Source organism: Colius striatus, chromosome 2 (genome assembly GCF_028858725.1).
Source record: "Colius striatus isolate bColStr4 chromosome 2, bColStr4.1.hap1, whole genome shotgun sequence".
NCBI classification, from domain to species: domain Eukaryota; kingdom Metazoa; phylum Chordata; class Aves; order Coliiformes; family Coliidae; genus Colius; species Colius striatus.
The window spans coordinates 21,008,025-21,027,114 of NC_084760.1; the positions used below are offsets into that span (position 1 = coordinate 21,008,025).

The window sequence follows — 19,090 nt, forward strand, 5'->3', positions numbered from 1 at the left end:
TTAAAATAATTACTATGGTTAATTTTGCAACAACTGACAGTTACCAAAAAAAAAAGCGCATCTAGTTATAAAAAAGTCATAATATTTTTTTTAAATGTCAAAAGGCCCTTCAGAGGTGAAGAAGTTCTAAGATAATTGAAACAGGATTTTTTATGCTCTGTGGAGAGGAAACAGCAACACAGAACAAAGTATTCAAGAAGAAATATACTACACTTCGAAGCTTATCTTTCTGCAGCGTGCAGAAAAAATAAATACAGACCAGAAGTATTGCAGGGAATCTAAATTCAATTATACATCATCTTCATACTACAGCTAAAGATAGGGTAACTATTCACTTTCATTTCTTGTGAAGTAACAAAAGAGTAACTATGTCTATTTTAAGGAACAAACAGGTTGAAAGTAAGATGAAGCAAGGGTCACAGGAAATCAGAACAGTCAAGATGATGACAAGAACACTCCTAATAAATAAATTTAGGATAACACTCCACATTCTATTCCACTCCACTTTCCAGCATAGCAAGTCAAATTCCTGTAAAAGTACAGCAATGAATCAAAGTACCTGATAGCACTTAAGAAAAAACATAGGAAACAAGTAACAGCCTACATGGATCTGTCAAAAGCAAATTGTGTTCAAGTCAATCTCACTGCCTTTATGACAGTGCAACAGGTATCAAAGGGAGGGGGAAAAAAGCAATTGTCATATTGTGACAAAAGCCCTTAAAGTCACTCTGATAAGAGTGATCAAGACTTTCATGAGCAAGTGACCAACCAATTCCACTGAATCTCCTATAAACTGAGTGCAAGATGTTACTGGAGGCGGAGTTAGGTTTGACATTAGGAAATAAGTTAAAGAAAGTAAAGCAGCAGAATGATGACCACTGAGAGACACAAATATAGAGGTGCTGGAAACTTTGCAAGCAAATCCATGATTGTTTCATGCACAAGTTAAATGAAACAATGCCATCTTCTAAGTGCTATTGAAAGAGTCAAAGGCAAAGAAGCTAAGAAACACTTCTTTTTTAATATATGAATATAATATACAGCGTTTTGAAAGCAACCACAGAAGATTTTGGTCCACATAAACAGAAGCGAGACCCTTAAACATTCTGCAGAGAGAAACAAAGTCTGACTGGTTAAGATGACTAAGTTTTCACAAGAACCAAGTGGAAAGGAACCACTGGATAACCAAGTCAACATGTGGTGTTTCACCAACCTACAGAGGCCTTTGTTACCCAAATCTGTAACAGGAAAGCATTCTCCAAAACTGGGTTTATAGTTTAGAAAGCTGTCATCATTGCAGTGCTGGGTGCATGAGGGATCGCTCCTCCGAATGATGCACACCAAAAAAATGAAAGAACACCCCTTACATACCTGACAGAGAAATCATAGAATGGTAGAAATGAAGCAATTATCTCATTTTGGGCATTGTCATCTTGTTGAATCTACTTCGAAGTTGGTTGGTTGTCTGCTCTGTCCACAATTTATAACCAAAACATAGGCTCCCTCCCTCAACTGCTTCTCAGGCTGATTTCATAAGGTCTCCTGCTCATTCAAAACCCACCTGGACGAGTTCTTGTGTGACCTACTCAGGACCTTGTGGCCCTGCTCTGGCAGGGGGGTTGGACTAGATGATCTTTCAAGGTCCCTTCTAACCCTTAACATTCTGTGATAAGCAGTCACTGGAACTTTTAAATACTTTTAACCCATTGCTTGCAATTCTCTCATCATTCATCACTCATGAAACAGTAAATAAGGATAAAGGTTTGGGGTCTAAAAATGAGAGGTAGCACTCTTAAGTCTGCTATCACCTTCAGCTGCAAATGCTGAAAGGATAAATCTTTCATTTGATGTTTAAAAACAATAGGTAGGTCTTGACCAGTTAAAATTATGCAAGGCAAAGCAAACACAAGGCTGAAAGTCAGATTGAGGGCTTCAAAGGAGACACTTCTGACACTGCCAAGAAGTAAATGGTATTCTAGAGGAAACACACAGCTTTGCTACACCAAACAAGCTAGGAGAATATCTAACAAAGAAAATTAGAAAGACAAAACTAATTGAAAACAAAGAGCTAGTAGCCAAAAAGTATTTTTAACTGTCAGGTAAGGGTTGAGATGATAGTAACAGTAATAACACAGACCCACAAAAAAGAAGAAAATTTGAAGTGAATCCCTAGTGCCTTCACCACAGAAACAGAACACAGAAAGGGCAAGTTAAAATAATCAAAATATCCACATTCAGACATAGTGAGAGAAGACAAGCATGAGTGAGTAGACTAGAAAGTAGTTTCTGTAAAGGAAGATAAAGGTCTGGCTGAGAAACACCAGAAGGACCTGAAGTTGAAGTTAGGACAAAGAAAATGCAAACATTCAAAGTGCTGCATGCGGTTAATTCGGTGATGAAGTATACAATATTGGCAGGACAGCTTTTACTTGAAGACAGGTAGTGAATTGTTAAATTTTCTTCAAAATTAAAATACTGAAAAAAGATTATGACTAGCTTGAGTGTATTACCAGTTTCACTGAAGCATTTAATGAAAAATCTCCCAGAATTCAAGATTAAAATGAGGCATTGCTTCTGCCAAGATTGTATACAGTAAGCAGGAGTGGAAGATTATGAGATGGGTAAGATACAGAGGGTTACTTTGCAAAAGAAAGATTAGACAGATAAAAGAAATAGGAGAGAAGAGCAAAATGAGTAAGGCAGACCTGCTCCAGGAATTAGAAGTCACAGGGCTCAGAATATGAGGCAGTTGTCTTAATTAGATATGTGACAATTCCTACATGAAAAGGTAACGAAGAGGAAAGTTCTGTTAACTCTCATTTTAGCAAGCAGAAGGACAGAGCAACAGCTGAGGAAGAAGACATATTCATGGCGACAAGGAAGTGTTAGTAACTACAGAAATTAACCTGTAAGTTACATTAACCAGGAATGAAAAGAAAGACAATTCAGATCTCTGCTAGTACAGTTTCCTTTTAAGGAAGCATTATTACAAATACTAATTTACAGTAACTGTCATCTTAGTTGTCAGTCCAGTCCAGTGAATTCCACTTCTAAGTGTTGAGCAAAGCTAAGCTATCAGCATGACTAGGTAACTTTCGACCCAATTTATCCTTTAATGCTACAAAGCACAAGTTGTTATATATTAGAAGAAAAAAAACCACACATAAATAAAACTCTAACGAGAATATTCTCATCACTTTTCCCAACAACTCATGAAACAACTGCTAAAAAAAGCAGAATGTATTAGAAGTACCTATTCATAATTTAGAAGCATGCAAAAATCCAACCTAAGATTCAGGAGTTACTGTGCAATGTGACATACATACACACAGCCTTGAAGGGCAAGAAAAAGACAAGCAACACAGAGAGTGAAAGAAAGAATAAATTTGCTCTATTTTTATAACTAGGGTTATCACCATTATCATGATTAATTACTTCCTCAGTGTCAGGTTCTGTAAGACCAAGTATGTGAACAACTCAACACCTTAATCCAGGAATTTCTAGGAACACGAGTGACCCAGATATCTTACAGTTTTCCTCAAATTTACATACACATCTAAAGTTTTTCAGTAACAATTTGTGGTAGTAGCTGTAACTATGCTAATTATGTCAAAAAGGCTATGAGAACATCAAATCAATGAACCAGGATTTATCTCATGGGACACAAGGTCTAAAGGCATTATTATCACAAAAAAATGTAAGTGATAAGGTTGGAGTAGAAATAAGGGGATGAAGGAGAGGTTCCATACACTGAGGGCATGTGGAAAACCACAAAGGCAACCAATTTCACTGATGAAGTTAAGCAAAATAATGAGGCTTTAGCATAATGTCAGCTGACTTCAAACAGGTCTTGTATCATAATCTAGCAGAAGTAAAATCAAGTACTGCTAACATAAACAGAGGAAAACCTCAGATTCCCACAGCCTATGGGAAGAATGAAAAATTACTTTCTAGTTAAAGCCAGGTATCACCTGTAAAATCATTTACTTTATAGAATTCCTTCACATACTGAAGAAACTTACTTTGAGATCAAAATCTTTTCTCCAATGACTACAATATTTAAATTATTCACTCTCTTTCTCTTTAAACATCTTTTAAAATCTATATTAGTGGCTTTTACTGCCAGAAACTGTCAGGCATCATTGCTGTAATTACTCATTTATAGTAAGATTTTAATGCTTTAATCTCCTAAATTAATGTAAATCTCAACTGCACACCTGTGTTTGCATATTCTCTTTGATGGGCTCTGTCACCTTAAATGTCAGCATTTACTTCTCTTGAGTGCTGCTTAAGGATTTCCTGTGCTCCCTATGTGACTGATTTTGCTCACAGACTATTTAATGTGCCTTGAGAGATGAAAATTACATGCCATAAATAAAAATCTTCAGTATTTATCTGGATGATGACAGCACTGTCCCCTAAAAACTGGGGGCTTTTACATGTACATAAAGTATAGAACAGACCAAAAACTTTGTTACACTGTGAGAACCATTCCATGACTCTCCTATTGTGATAGAAAACCACTCAACATTATCAGGGGAAAATACTCTTTAAAAGTATAGATTAAAAATAAGCAAAATCTAGAAACACTGGACAGATTAGTAAATATTTCTTGTTCACAAAAGAAACCCAAACAAAATAAACACACAATTGTACAGCAGAATCTTCTCATATTGAATATCCCATATTAAAGTGTCAAGAAAGGCAACATAGCACGCACTTTCAGGGCAATGAAAGATCAAAAGCAGGAAACTCTTACATCTGAATGTACTCAGAGGCTAACAAACCACATAACTCTAAAATAAGAAGTCATGGACCTATGCCTGGTGGTCTATTTTTTTTTAAAGTAAGCTTAGTTTTGAGGCAAGACAATTAACAAGTCTTGCAGTCTCTTCTCCTTTACACAGCTCCCTAAAATTAATGGACACCTGACAGCAAGCCATCTATGAGGTATTAAATAAAAAGTCAAGACAGACAAGGTAACAGACAGGTTCAGAAATTCAAGTGTCAAATAAGGATTAAAAGCTTTACTGAACAAGAGAACTGCAGAATTACTGAACAGAAAAGTTTAGCAAATGTTCATTCAAGTCTAGTGCTCTAAGCTGAACAAGTAGATGCTTTTTACAAGACTGCAGGACTTCAACTAACACAAGGCAAATGCTATTCAAACAGCCCTTTTCCCACAGAACAGGTAACATCAAGAGAAACACCTCACAACTGGCTATCAATTAGTTGACACTGCTCTAAGAGAACTACATTTTATATGAGCTAGTAAATACCTACAATATTTTATCAAAACATTATTTCCTAAAAGTTATTATCGTAAAAGTTTAAGTATCAAACACTACTCCTAGACTAAGCCTAACGTTTCAATTGATTAAGTTCTCAATTTAATAGTTTTGAGGTGGAAGCTATTCATGAAAAGTGTATATAAATGACTGTTAAGATAGATATTATCTTCATAATTGAATCTGGTTTAAGTTTCAAAAAGATATCTAAAAAAGTTTAAAGTGTCTGAACAGCACAAAGCTGAAATTATTTCTAATGCAATTCCAATAGCTTTAAAGCTGTTTGAAAAATACATTAGAAAATAGCTGATAGAAATGAACTAGTTAAGACAGTTGGTCTCAGATACTATGACGGACACCAGTCTTCATTATTCTTGTATTATCTCTGGCAAAACAGTATATCATGAAAACACCTTCTCCCTCGCTATGTGATTAAGAATCTGACATTCATTACGCTGCAAAAAAATGCCTTAAAAGCAAAAAGAAAATAGTTTCATTGACGTACCATACTCCAGCCAAAAAGCAAAAGCTGAAGTTATTGTCAGAAATGTTGACTATATCCTTTCAGAAGATGAAGCCATTTCATTTTTTAAACAGAAGCACAACAGTAAAATTTCAAATAATTTCAAGTAAGAGCTTATAAAAAGTTTCAAATTTCAATAATATATACTATATTTAGGGAAGGTTATTTTTAAAAATATTGTAAAAAATTTTCAGTTATCATAATCCTATGCATGTTCAAACACAAATTCATTATACTGAAGGCATCACTTATAATCCAAACACTTTAAAAGACTTCCTTTGGAAAGTAAAGGGCAGCTTTATAATCAGGTAAAACTCCCCAGAGAAAGTATTTTCTTATTTTAATACACTCTTTCACATGTACTTTGCTCCATCACCAATATAAGTCACAGAACATAAGAAATTCTATTATAAAATTAAAGCGTTAATTTGCATTAAGTTTCTATTTTTAGCTTCAGAAAGCTCTTGCTCTTTGATTAAAATTCTCTTTAATCATGAGATCAGAACTACTATCATTTCAAACCCTGTGCAGTTGGCTGTCATAAAAAATTCCACAAGTCTGGTATTTTTTTCTTCTAGTTGTTAACTTCATTCTTTCCAAAAAGCTGCTAAATAAGATCTTTGGCACTAAAGTCATGAAAGATCTAACAGTTGCTTAGGTATTATCCCAGAGTGGGACTAAAGACTTCTTGATTTTATAAAACAAAACTCTCAATCCACAGTTTACAAAATCTCAGGAAGTAGCCTGCAAAAGCTCTGCAAAAAAAGTTGTATGAAAACATGTCTTACTTTCTCATGTGTGTAAGTAAACATGAAAAGGGGAGGAAGCGACAGTTACTGAATTCTCAATACTAGGTTCACATTGTTGGTGCTGTAAGTGAAGACAATTATGATAAAACTGTACAAGATAATCCACTCATTTCTCCTTCCCACAAAAAAGTAGACCAGTTCTTTTATTAAATACTAAGAAACACTCTTTACAGCAGTTCTTAGAATTGTTAGCTAGAGACACACCTACGCTGGTATACACTGAGGTCTGAACTTCAGGAGCTCTGGCCTATCTCAGACTACAATTCTGAAGAACAGAACCATTATCTAAAATATGCAAGGCACCTGTCTTCTCTTTAAAAAAAAAATTAACTTTCTTAGGACATCTTAAACAATTGAAATTCCACAGTAGAATTTCTATCTTTAATTGTAATTCTAACTGAATTCTAGTATCAGAACTTAATTGCTTTTCCTGAAGACCATTCCCTTTACTAATATGTAGAGGAGAAAGTTTCGCTTCCATCTTCTCTTTATGCACCATAAGGCATTAAAACATTGTAACTTCTAACAGAGAAATATTAAGAGAATAATTCACTTCCTACATTCTTCAAATGTAACATTGAGAAAAAGAATACTGCTTTTAGAGTGGCCTTGCTTTGTAGTGGTTCATACATAGCACCATATCGTTTAGACCTGTTTCAGATATATATGGAATTCTTTAGTACTACTGAAAAGTTTCATACATGACAGTGAAAAAAAGGGCTTGGTTTTGCCTGAATTCCCACTGGAACTGGAGGCGGGGGGGGGGGGGGTGGTTGGAAATAGAAGGGAAGTAGATTTTCAATGAAATGATGCTTTGGTGCCTCAACAGGCGTAAGTAATAACTTCTGAATCATTTTGACATATTGAAGGCACATCCAACAGCACAGAACCAAAACACACTTCTAGCTATTTCCAGCAACCTGCAAACATTAATTTATTCTCACAAGCCTGAATGCTGAAACTGTGACAGCACAATATGAGACTGGGGAATAAGCAATGGAAATATAGCTCCACAAACGTGCCATTCACTGAAAGGCCTGTTGAATCAAAGAATGACATTTCTAATAGTCTCTCAAAGACCCAGGAAAGCCCATGTGTTATTGTTTAGCTAGAAAAATTCCTTCCCAACACTGCACAAGCAGTCTTTCATTATCAACACAAACTTGTGCCAGATCTTTGAGTCTAGCAACATACAATATATGTCAGCCATGTATTTTAGAATATTTAAGTACCTCTAATTAAGCAGTATTTTAAGAGAAAGGTTTTTTCCAGTGGTGATGACTGTACATTTGTCTTTATTAATTTAAGTTTACTGAGACTTACAGGCAAAGCTAGACATTTCTAGCAAATAGTTCATAGTTACAATGCAAAATTGTATTGAATCCATTAACATAGAAACTGCAATAGACATTTTCCTTCAATCCACTCAGACAAATGAAGCAGCACATAATATCAGGAACTCTTTTGTAATATCCTTCAAGTATCTCAAAAACAACAGTGGCTTGGTATTCTCAGGGTTTTTCATGAGTTGATAAAGAATTATAATGAGTTTAAGTCAAAAAGGATAAAAGTTTTCAACCTAAGTTCTCATTAGAAAGCAACAGCTGTGGAATAAGAGCATTTACAGAATTTTGGACACAACTTACATTCTGCATTTGCTATATCACGTACTTAATGGGCCAAAATCAAATGGTCCATTAAATAAAAATAGTATGATTTATGTGTGTGTATAATGGCTACATAACAATAAAACTGTTATTTAATTGCACATAATTTCTTTAAAAATTATTTATAAATCCTTCAACATGGTAGGCAATTTTAAACTACTATACCTACTACCAGCTTTTCCTTTTTGTTTTGTAAACTAAATTATAGTGCTGATAACACGCCTATAGCTCCAGTAACTCACATAATATGCACAAGCAAGTGAAATGTAAATTACTTTTAGATCACATTTATACAAATACAAATTACAAACATACAACCATAGTTTTTTAGATATCAATTTCTGAAATGGTACAATGTACAAAATCTCCATGGATTTGGATACTATAGCAAGAAGCCAACATCTTAAAAGTATCATAGAATTGCTTGGATTGGATAAGACTGACAATCCCATCACTAGCAGATTGCAAAGGTTCTAGAGCAAAGTTTATGCTAGAGACACATACTGACCAAAACTATTTTCTAACTGAAGTCAGTAATCTGATGCAAATGGATTGCACAGATACTTTGGGTATGAATCAAACACAGTCATTGCTTTCTTAGCACTGAAAACTTTAAGATGAATTATCACTTAATTCATCATTCACATTTAAAAGAAATGTATTCCAGCCTGAGCGTTACTTGCTTTGTTGGACAGATTAGACACACAAATATCGTATTGGAAGAATATATATTAGATTGAACCCATGCAGGATCTTGAAACAAAAATACTTCCTGTCGGCTTTTGTAAACATCATTAACTTATCTTTGTAATCACACATTTTTTCAGTTAAGTGTTTGGATATTCAGAAACACTAAAACTATCTTAACAAGAATTTTTAAAAAAGTAGATGCAACACAACACAAATACAGACAGTAACATACTTACAGCTTCAAATGATAAGTTAACATGTTCCAAGAACTTCTGTCTTAAATTGTCAGTCAGTTGATGGAAGCGGTATCGCAAGAGATCCATTTCTTGTTGAAGAAACCAACGCCTGAGATCCTCACTGCAAAGAAATAATCAAAAAACGTTTCTGATTATTCTCTTTTTATAAACTAGATGTCAAATCTAGTGAATGTAGTATTAAATGTAATGCTGACTTTGGCATGGGGCTCACAAAAGGAAGAGAGGCAGGAATCCTTCAGGCAGGAACACTCAATCAGATTGTGAAGAGACAAAGATTTGGACGAACAGAGACAGTCAATCTCAAAATTTAAAACTGCTCTGTAGGTATCGAAACTGTTAGTTTCTTTTAAATGGTACTCACTAGTACTTTCTTGCTTTAGAAAAGAATAACCTACTGCAAATAACATTGTCCTTGAGTATTTAATACTTCTTCATTCTACCGTTAATATCACAATCTAATGAGGCAAATACATTATGAAGCCTACTTCTAATTCTTATTTTTGAGGTACCTCCAGCTGAAGGCACACACATACCCCTACCTCAGACACTATAAAAATAGTGCTCTATCTGAGGAAACAAATATACCTTGGAAGCAGGTAAAAGGAAAATACAGTGAAGTTGTGAAGAATACAAATAGAACATCTAACACTTGACAAAAGAGCAAAAGGGGTGTAGCAACTGCAGGAGAGCAAATAGGAGAATAAACACAGGGACAGGAGTCAGTTGACAGCATAAAAAAAAAATCAACACCAAAGCCTGTCTCTAGTACTCTAAGTACTCATCCCAGCACTCAGATTCCCAGGCATTGACATGTTACTCAAAGCTATAGCAAGTACGTACTAACATAGGAGTAACAAAAGCCACCCTGTATGTCCAAGTAAGAACTGCAAATGGTAACTATCTTCCTGTCACAAGGCATTCTTTTAAACTGGCCACTGAGAACTATGCTGTGGGGCACTGCCATGACAACTTACAGAGTACAGCAATACTGTGGCATTACATAGTCTCTTTATATTATTTAAGCAGCTTTTCCCTTAGGCAACCACCGAATTACAAGAGAGTTGATTGTGTTTTTGTGAACAAAAACTCCGCCTGAAAAATGGCTTGAAGATAAGTAATTATTACTCCACTTATAATTCGAGACGGAAAGAGCCTGTTAAGGTGCTTTGTAAAGTACAACCCTTTGGACAGTTTCAGTGCTTGGGATGTATTAATAATTTATGCAACTTAAAATAGAAATTCATGCTTTTATGACTGATCTGCAGTTGCTCAGGGAGCGTGTGGAGTCTCGTTCTCTGGAGGTTTTCAAGAGCCACCTGGATATGTTCCTGTGTGACCCGATCGGATATGATCCTGTGTGATCCCTGTGTGTTCCTCTGCTTGAGCAGAGGGTTTGGACTAGATGATCTCTAAAGGTCCCTTCCAATCCCTACCATTCTGTAATTCTGGGTAGCTAAATCCTAGGATGTGACAATTTTACTCTTTTCCTAATTCTTCAACTTTACACTGTCCTTGTTTTCCTAAGGGCATGAAGAGAAAAAAACAAAACAAAACCTCAAGCATACACAGTTACTTTGGAGGTCAGCTAGTATCTTACTCTTCCTTTCCTTCAAGAGAGCAGATCAAAGGCTCTAATCCCAGCTACTAAAGTCACCAAAACAAGACAACATTAATGTTCTCTCTTACACAATACATGCACATACCTGGATTCTTCCAAAAGCTGGCAAACCAGCTGATATGCTGACTTACATTACTGTTTATATCTAGAGTATATTTTAAAAATGACTTTCCTAAGAATATCATCCTTAGGGCATAATTTGTGTTCACTTTTTCCTTATGTCTTCAGAAAGTTTTACATCATTTCTAAATCCACACTTCCTACTTTATTAACATACTTTTAAGTTGTCCACTGTTACTCCAGACACATATTAACAATAATAATTATGACCAAGACAACAAGTTTAACTGAAAAGCAGTGTCACTAGCATTAAATAACTAACCAAGCTGCTGCTGAAGATGAAACAGTTTCAGGTGGTCAAAGCACAGACGTTAGGGACATCTCCTCGTGCTTTTGCCACTTAATATTTTTCTGTGCAGAATACTCAACAGTTTAAGTCAGATCAGTAGATTCCTGACTTAAAATAATACAAAAGAAGAGGCTCTTTCATATCAGAGAACAGAACTCAGTGGGAAAGAAAAAATAAAATTCTCTTTGCCCCCAAAGTAGCAGTAGGAAAGACTGGCATATTTGTTATGAAGTACCAACATAGAAGTACTTTAGAAATTCTAGACAAGAAAATGCCCTTAAATCTGGAACTCAAGACTCGAAGCTCACATGCTGCAATTACATACAGCTACCAACAACTTCATGTTAATTTGTAAATAGTCTGGGCATGGGCCAGAGTTCTATTTACTAGGCAACCAACACCAGAAGATTCCTCAGAGTTTACATTTCAAAAGGTAGACAGGAAGGGGAACATGGGTATATAAAGCACATATAAGTAAATGCTACTTGGTGTAGGAGGCAGCAATTTCAGTACACAAGTTTAATTTATCACATAGAACAAAAGCATCAGGAGGTAGAAAAAAGGCCTTACTAAGTTTGATAAAAAAACTTTTGTCTTTGTTTTGTGACACAGACAACAACCACCAAGAAAACTGCACAAAAGCATATTCAAAAACCTCCTAAATAGAAGAGCTTTGCTGTCAGAGTAGGGGCAAGTTTATTTCTGCCATCTTAAGTAAGTGAAGATTATGCTCCTGTGACTTGCAAGACTGTTCACAACTGGTATGATAAAGTGACAGAGCAGAAATGCATGGTCGTGGCCCATATGCATGCAAAATTCTCATCAGAGCTGTGTTCACCATGAAAGCGGTTAAAACAAGGTTATCTTATTTCCTGGTCTTACATAAGTGACATTACGAGAGGAGTGAAAGAAAGGTGTGGATGAAACTGCTCACTCAAGCCTGTATATACCATATCTTAGCAACACAATATGAGAAGAAGCTTTAACATCTTGGACCTCAGAAGGCAGGACAGTCAAGAGATGATGACAACACTAAAAGTTTAACAGTCAAGAATGATAGAACTGGACACTTCAGATCTTGTAAAGTCAAACAAAACAAGCCAATGAGTGGGGATTGATGCAAAAAAAGCTGTTGTAAACTTGTACCCCTGGGTGGCACTGTTGGACAACCGCAAACTTAAGGTTGTGTCTCTAGAAAACAAGCCTGAAAGCTCAACTGCCTGGCAGGCCACAAGGAACTGAATTCAACCTAGTTGGCAGTTATGTCTATTTAAGTACACTTGCTAACACTCTTAGCTGAATAGCTTTCAGCAATTAACCTAATGATTTGTGACAATCTAATTTTTCTGACTTAAAATGATAAAAAGAGAACAGTATATTCTGTTTGCCTTTCAATTTTATGTTTTGGGGCACATGCTCATTTTAGAGCACAGAAATATTTATTCCTGAAATAGCTGCTGTTCAAGAGAGAATGAAAAGCACTTGGGTATAGGGTCATCTCACAGTGCTTAAGATGCTATTTTACATTTTACCAGCCCACTTTTTCAAAGAAATGAACAAAACTAGTTTAAATGGAAATTGACTATCAAGCTGCTTTAATGAAACAATGTATCAAACTATCTGTAAGTAAACAGGAACACAAAAATAAATCTGTAAATAGTTTAAAGAGTGCCCTGGAGCTCTATTCAAGGCCCTCCCTCCCTAACAAGATCCCTAGACTACAAAGTCAGGCTCATTGCTGCTGATCCTATGGCCCAAAATGGCTTATATTTATCTCTGCTCTTATATTTATTTTATCCACCTTCAACAAGCTGTCTATCCCCGCTCTGATTATAGTCTAATTCTTAAGATGCTTCTCTGAAACACAAAGTCTGAGCCATGTCTCACATTTATTTCCTACACAAGCACTGCAGTTAAATGAGCTCTCATACAAAAGACAAGAATCCTCTTTTGAAAAGATAGCTTGCAGAGAAAAAAAAAAACCCACAGCAATCCAATTATTTGCATCTATCATTAAATCCAGGAGATTCCAGAGCCATTATAGAGATGGAGGGCAGGGGGTGAAGATAGGACATCAGTGACAAAAGCGAATGTTTAGAAAAGTCTCCATTTGGTTATTTCTGACTGAGGGAGGCTCTCCCTCAGCATGCTAGTCCTCATCATTCACATATGCTTGCCTTCCTTCTCAGCACACTGGATAAAGCTTAGTGAACTCCATTTCTGAGCAAAAGCCTGAAATTTAGGTATTTGGTTAAGTGGCTTGTAGTGCCTTCTGCACATCTGACCCAAATCCATTGTTCCTGAAGCCACAGATCAACCAAAAGTAGATGTGTCCTGAATTTCAGATCAGATTCTTGCCACCAGATAATTCTGCCTACCAGAACAGCAGAACTTTATTCAAGTGTGTCACTATCAACACTCTCAAAGTGCCTCATCTCCCACAGAAATGTAATGGTCTCATCTAAATAACTCAATGCTTAAAGTAAGAGGATAATGGAAACCAAAGTGACTATGCAAAATGGCAGTAGCTGCACAATAAGAAAAACTACGTTTTCAGGGGCTTTTTAGTCCCAGGCTACTTAATATACTACCTTTTGGAAGATTTTGATAGGAACTTACAATATAGCTAAAGCAAGATATTGTCTTGTAAAAATCAGCAGGATCAGTATGCCTAAGGGAATTTATAAAAATATATACAAGAAACATAAGCACTAGAAATAAACTAATATTACATTTGTTACTCATAACCACAAATAATATATTCAGAATACAGAGAGGTAGAAGGAAATTCTGTTGTAATTCTGCTATTCAATTTGCTCTCTTCTTTCAGGAATTTATACTCTCAGAGTTATTGCAGTGAAGGCTGCTATTGATCTTCACATCCACAACCTGTTCCTCATTGTACATGCATCATAGCTAGTTTATCAATCAAATATCTTGGCTCAGAGAACAATCCCACCTACTCGCCTTCCTGACCTGTTTTTGCTTACAAATCTATATCCATGCACAGCACTTCAGTCACGTCAGCTATCACAGTATCATAATATGTATTCTACCACACTCACCTAATTAAAGCAAACTGTACTACAACTTGAAGTGCAATTGATTTAACTACTCAAAATACTACACACTTTGTACTTGCCAGTTTTCATTCTAAAAACAGGACGGGAATGGCAAGGACTCAGGAGTTCACACTGACACGTAACAAAGTTGGTAAAAGACAAAGCACTGAAAACCTCTAATTTCATCCAAAAACTACATCTGAAGTAAAAGGAATGCACTTGACAGAACCAACTTTACGCTTGAGATTTAACGTGACAAAAACATTGCAGTGCAACTATCCACGGCAATGAATTTGGAAGGAAAGCAGAGTCAGTAGAGGAAACCTCCAACTCTAACGGTATTTTTAGTTTGCCAGAAACAAGGCTCTCTCTCGAGACAACAATATAGAGCCTATTTACCTAGAGTTTTGGTCAGTAATCAATAGTTTAAGCATATGCAGCAGTTAAGTTCATTAAAATTAAATTATCAATCTCTGTGAATGCCTGACAAACACTTAATACAAGTGCACTTTAATCTCAAAAATGTCAAAAGGAAGAGACTCAAATATACATTTCATGTCTAAAAAAGCATAAACTTTCTAGTTTTCATTATTACAAAATATGAACCTTCATTTTGATCCTAATTATCTCTTTTCATCACAGTTGAAAGCAGGTTCCCAGAAAAAAAACCACCTCTGCCTGAGCCTAACATTCTATTTAGCCATGCAACTCTAAAATACCTGTAATGTCTACAATAAAGCAATGTACTAACTGTATACATTTACATTTAATAAGAGTAGAGCAATATCCAAAAGGTACTTACGACTGACAGTAAGCAAGGCGTAGTATGAAATGAGAGATATGGTCTTTTCTTCTTGCCTCATAATCATCCTCAGCCAAAGCCTACAGAACACATTATTATTATTTCATATAAATAATATGTCCCAGGCTAAAAATCCACCATTAATTTATATTTTTTGTTCAACAGTGAATTAATATTCATCTGTAAGATGATAAACACAAGAGAAGGGGGCTATCCTAAGGAAACAAATAGATACTCTTAAAACTACACCTCTGACAAAAGGACAGTATTTAGATTTTAGGAACGGTACTTCATCACCTCTACTTTTATTCAGAATTCTTGAAAGATGTAAAGAAAAAAAAGTGCAATAAAGTTCCCTTTTTTGCTTTTTACTTACTCTGTAGGGAAATTTAAGCTTCCGGAGCTCAGACTCCAGCTTAGTGTTGTATGGCTCACTGCCTCTTAGACAGCTCACACCAAGGCTTTCAACTACTTTGAGCACTGGAAAAAAAAAGAAAAGTTCACATTAGAGACAACATATTGAAAAGAAATCTAACTGTATCATGTCTTGGGAAACACACCAACTGGAGAAAGGCCATAGGAACTGCTTTTAGTGGTATGGGAGCAAAGGGGTAAGAAACATGGAGGATAAGGTGTGGCCCATAAGTCCTGACCAGCCTGCCCAACTTTTGGATCCATACAGTCAACAAGGACAGAGAGACAGACAATTGATGGATCAGTTGAAGAACACTGTTTTCCACTGTAGTGATGGAAACTTTGGATTAACTCTTTTCCATTAGTTCAGAAAAACTTTTGCTCCCAGCCAAAACAATCTGAATCACTGTACTGCAAGATATCAGATATGTCACAACATCTAGAAAAGAAATATGCCCATAAAAACTACCTGTGTAACCCAAAACTATACAGTTTTGGCTGCTACACAGTAAACATATATTCTTAAGTCAGCCTCAGCTCTCTGAAGTACATAAAGTAACCCGGTTTCCTTTAAAGAGGATTCATTTCAGCATGAGCAGGCAGCCAGTTTACATTAATAACGGGCAACGCGAGCACCTAAGCCCGCCAAAAACACACGCAGTCCTGACAGCTTGCAGGGGGAAAGGGAGGGGAGGCCAGGGACGCTACTCACGCCTCAGGCGGTCGACAGCAAAGTTCTCAAACTCCACCAGAGAGATACTTTCCACGGGAGGCTCCAGGTAGAACTGCAAGCTGTGGGGGTACAGATCCCGACGGTCCCCAGCCAGCCGCGCCTGCTTCGTTCGATTCCGGCTGGAGAACTCCATCTTCGCCGCCGCCGGTCCTGAGGGAGACACAGGCCTTTAACCACGACGGAGGCCGTACCGGGAAAAGCGGCCGCCGCCGAGCCCGCGGGTCGGACAGGGCCCGCCCGCCACCGAGCCGCCCCAGGGCTGCCCCCGGCCCCCTCCCGCAGTGGTCACCCCCCTGTTCCCATGGCAACCGCGCCCGCGCCAGCCGCCGTAACGCGGAAACCCCCACCTGGAGCCGCGCGCCGGACGAGCACCGCAGCTTCCCGCGCGCTGCCGCCTCACCCCGCCGCGCCGCGCCTCCCGCGCCGCCATTGGCTGGCAGCAGCGGAGCGTGCGCGGCCGCGGGGAGCGCTGCCCCCAACCAACATGGCAGCTCCCGCTCCGGCCGGGCGGCCGCTGAGGCGTGTCTGTGGTGTGGTACTTAAAGGAAAGCAGTAGTTGGTATCCTAGCAACACCTAAACTTACTGTAACCGCACATGAATAGAAGATTCAAACCAAAATGCAAGCAACGGGGTCTTAGACAGTGGGATCTTGGTAGAACCAAGTTGGAACTGGATTCTGGTAGTTAATGGGTAAACCACCGTGAAAGATGTAATTTGCCACGCATATTTCCAAGCAATGTGCGTGCTCTAGGCAGACTTCAAATACTGTGAAACCCCCACAAAACACCCATGGAGATGAAATACGCAAGTGTAATGATCATGTAAATATGATATCCAATAAATAGTTTTAATGTTTATGTTGATTCCAGGACATAAAATGCTGTGTATGTAACTTAGAAATAAAAGTATTAATTACTCCGAATTCAGCCCGTATGCTTTGAGGTGCAAACCCCAGTGTGCCCAGTGCTGCAAGTAAAGAATGCTTGCTTTCTAAAATTCTAAAATGAGTTTGAAAGTGTCTCTGATTTGGTAATTTACAGTTACAGGTGCCTGGCCGGCCCATCAGTGCCCAAACTGATTAAATAGGTCTTTTTTTTTTTTTACTTTCTTACAGTGTGTGATATGCTGTGCTGTAACTAGTTTTCTGTCAGCTTGTGCTTTTCACAACTGAAGATCTCTAAAAATATTAAGTGTTTTTCACAAGATTGAATGTCAGCATAGTGATACCAGACACTAGAGACTCCCACAGACCCCTCCTCATTGAATACCATAAGGTGGTCCTGCTCTGGCAGGGCAGTTGGACTAGATGATCCTTCGAGGTCCCTTCCAACCCTTGGGATTCTGTGATTCTGTGATAAGGGATACTCCCAAAACTGATTTCATACAAACATGACTGAGCTTTGCGTTGAGCGATAATAGTGATGGGATCAATGATGAGGGAATTGCACACAAAGGGTTAAAAGTGCCAGTGCCTGTTCATTAGTTGTGCAGACCTGGGAGGTGGAAGCCTGCAAGATCAGCATGAGAAGCAGCCAAGGGAGGGAGTCTTAGGCAGCAAGACTGTTGGGTTTTGGCTATAAGTCGCAGGATCAAGCAGACAAAACATTTCAAAACGGTTTCAGCAAGGCCACAGTGCCTGGAATGGGACCTTTGCATAATTAACTGTAAAATTAATATGCAAGTTAACATCCATAAGTATGGTAATGAACTAAAACAGGTCCATGCTAAACATATATGGCTGTGTCCCACAACTCTCCACCCAAATCATGTTAAAAGTCAGCCCATATTGCATCTGTATTAGATCATAGAATCATAGAATGGTAGGGGTTGGAAGGGACCTTTAGAGATCATCTAGTCCAACCACCCTGCAGAAGCAGGGCAACCTAGATCAGGTCGCATAGGAACATGTCCAGGTGGGTCTTGAAGACCTCCAAGGAAGGAGACTCCACAACCCCTCTGCACAGCTTGTTCCACTGCACCAAATTCTTGGAAATAAAATGAATATTCATTTTCTTTGCCTTTGAGCAGTGTGTTAATATCCAAGATATCTCACTGGGACTAGCAGTACACCTTCGAGGGCAGGTCAAGGAGTAAGATTATAACTCGACCATTTGTTTTGGCTGCTATACCCAGCCTGGACCAGAGGGGGAGAAGTGTGTCAGTGATGAGGAGCACTCTGCAGAAATCAACAACGCTTTTCATTTTAATTTAATTTCTATTAATGTTTTAAGACTTGGCACATAGCGGTACTCCACTTTTGGAAACCATAGTATGCAATTTGCTGTCCATCACCATTTACTTCTACTGAACCATGTCCTGCTAATTTTAACAGGTCAGCAGTTATTTCTACATTTGCCATTTTCCTCTTTTTCCTGTTTTACTCCTAGGGTTTTTTTTCCTGTAATACTGAATACTGATCCTCAAATTATCTGTAATTAGGTGAAGACCTACTATGTTTATTTGGTTTAATTTCAGTTAACTATTTACACTTAATATTATTGCAAAAAGTCAGATGATTACCTCATCAGAAATTAAGAAACAAAATTAACATCTGTATTAACAGACTCAATTAAATCTTACAATTAAAAACCTTACAAGGTAATACTACCGGTATGGTCTGATTTTTCAGTGGTTTTTTTTTAAGAGTCAAAAGGTCCCTTCCAACCCCTACCATTCTATGATTCTAGGTTGCAACAGCCCACCTCACAAATGTTTTACAACAGCATCCATATGGTCAGCTCTCAAATTATGCCCATCATCCCAACCAAACACAGACCAATTCAGTAAACTCCAAACTGTTCAGCTACTTAACTACCA

The 19,090-nt window shown here is 37.5% G+C and overlaps 1 protein-coding gene across 1 annotated transcript in view; it reads right to left on the bottom strand.

Annotated features, from left to right (window-relative positions):
• PRIM2 (DNA primase subunit 2) overlaps nucleotides 1-16,667 on the bottom strand; it is a 106,388-nt gene extending 89,721 nt beyond the window's left edge. Inside the window, exons 1-5 of the mRNA XM_061990217.1 lie at nucleotides 16,620-16,667; nucleotides 16,252-16,422; nucleotides 15,502-15,605; nucleotides 15,126-15,205; nucleotides 9,214-9,334 (exon numbers count right to left, since the gene is read on the bottom strand). Of these exons, the coding sequence (XP_061846201.1) occupies nucleotides 9,214-9,334; nucleotides 15,126-15,205; nucleotides 15,502-15,605; nucleotides 16,252-16,405 (459 nt within the window). The 5' untranslated portion in view covers nucleotides 16,406-16,422; nucleotides 16,620-16,667. The remainder of the gene's footprint in view (nucleotides 1-9,213; nucleotides 9,335-15,125; nucleotides 15,206-15,501; nucleotides 15,606-16,251; nucleotides 16,423-16,619) is intronic.
• Between the last annotated feature and the right edge of the window lie 2,423 nt (nucleotides 16,668-19,090).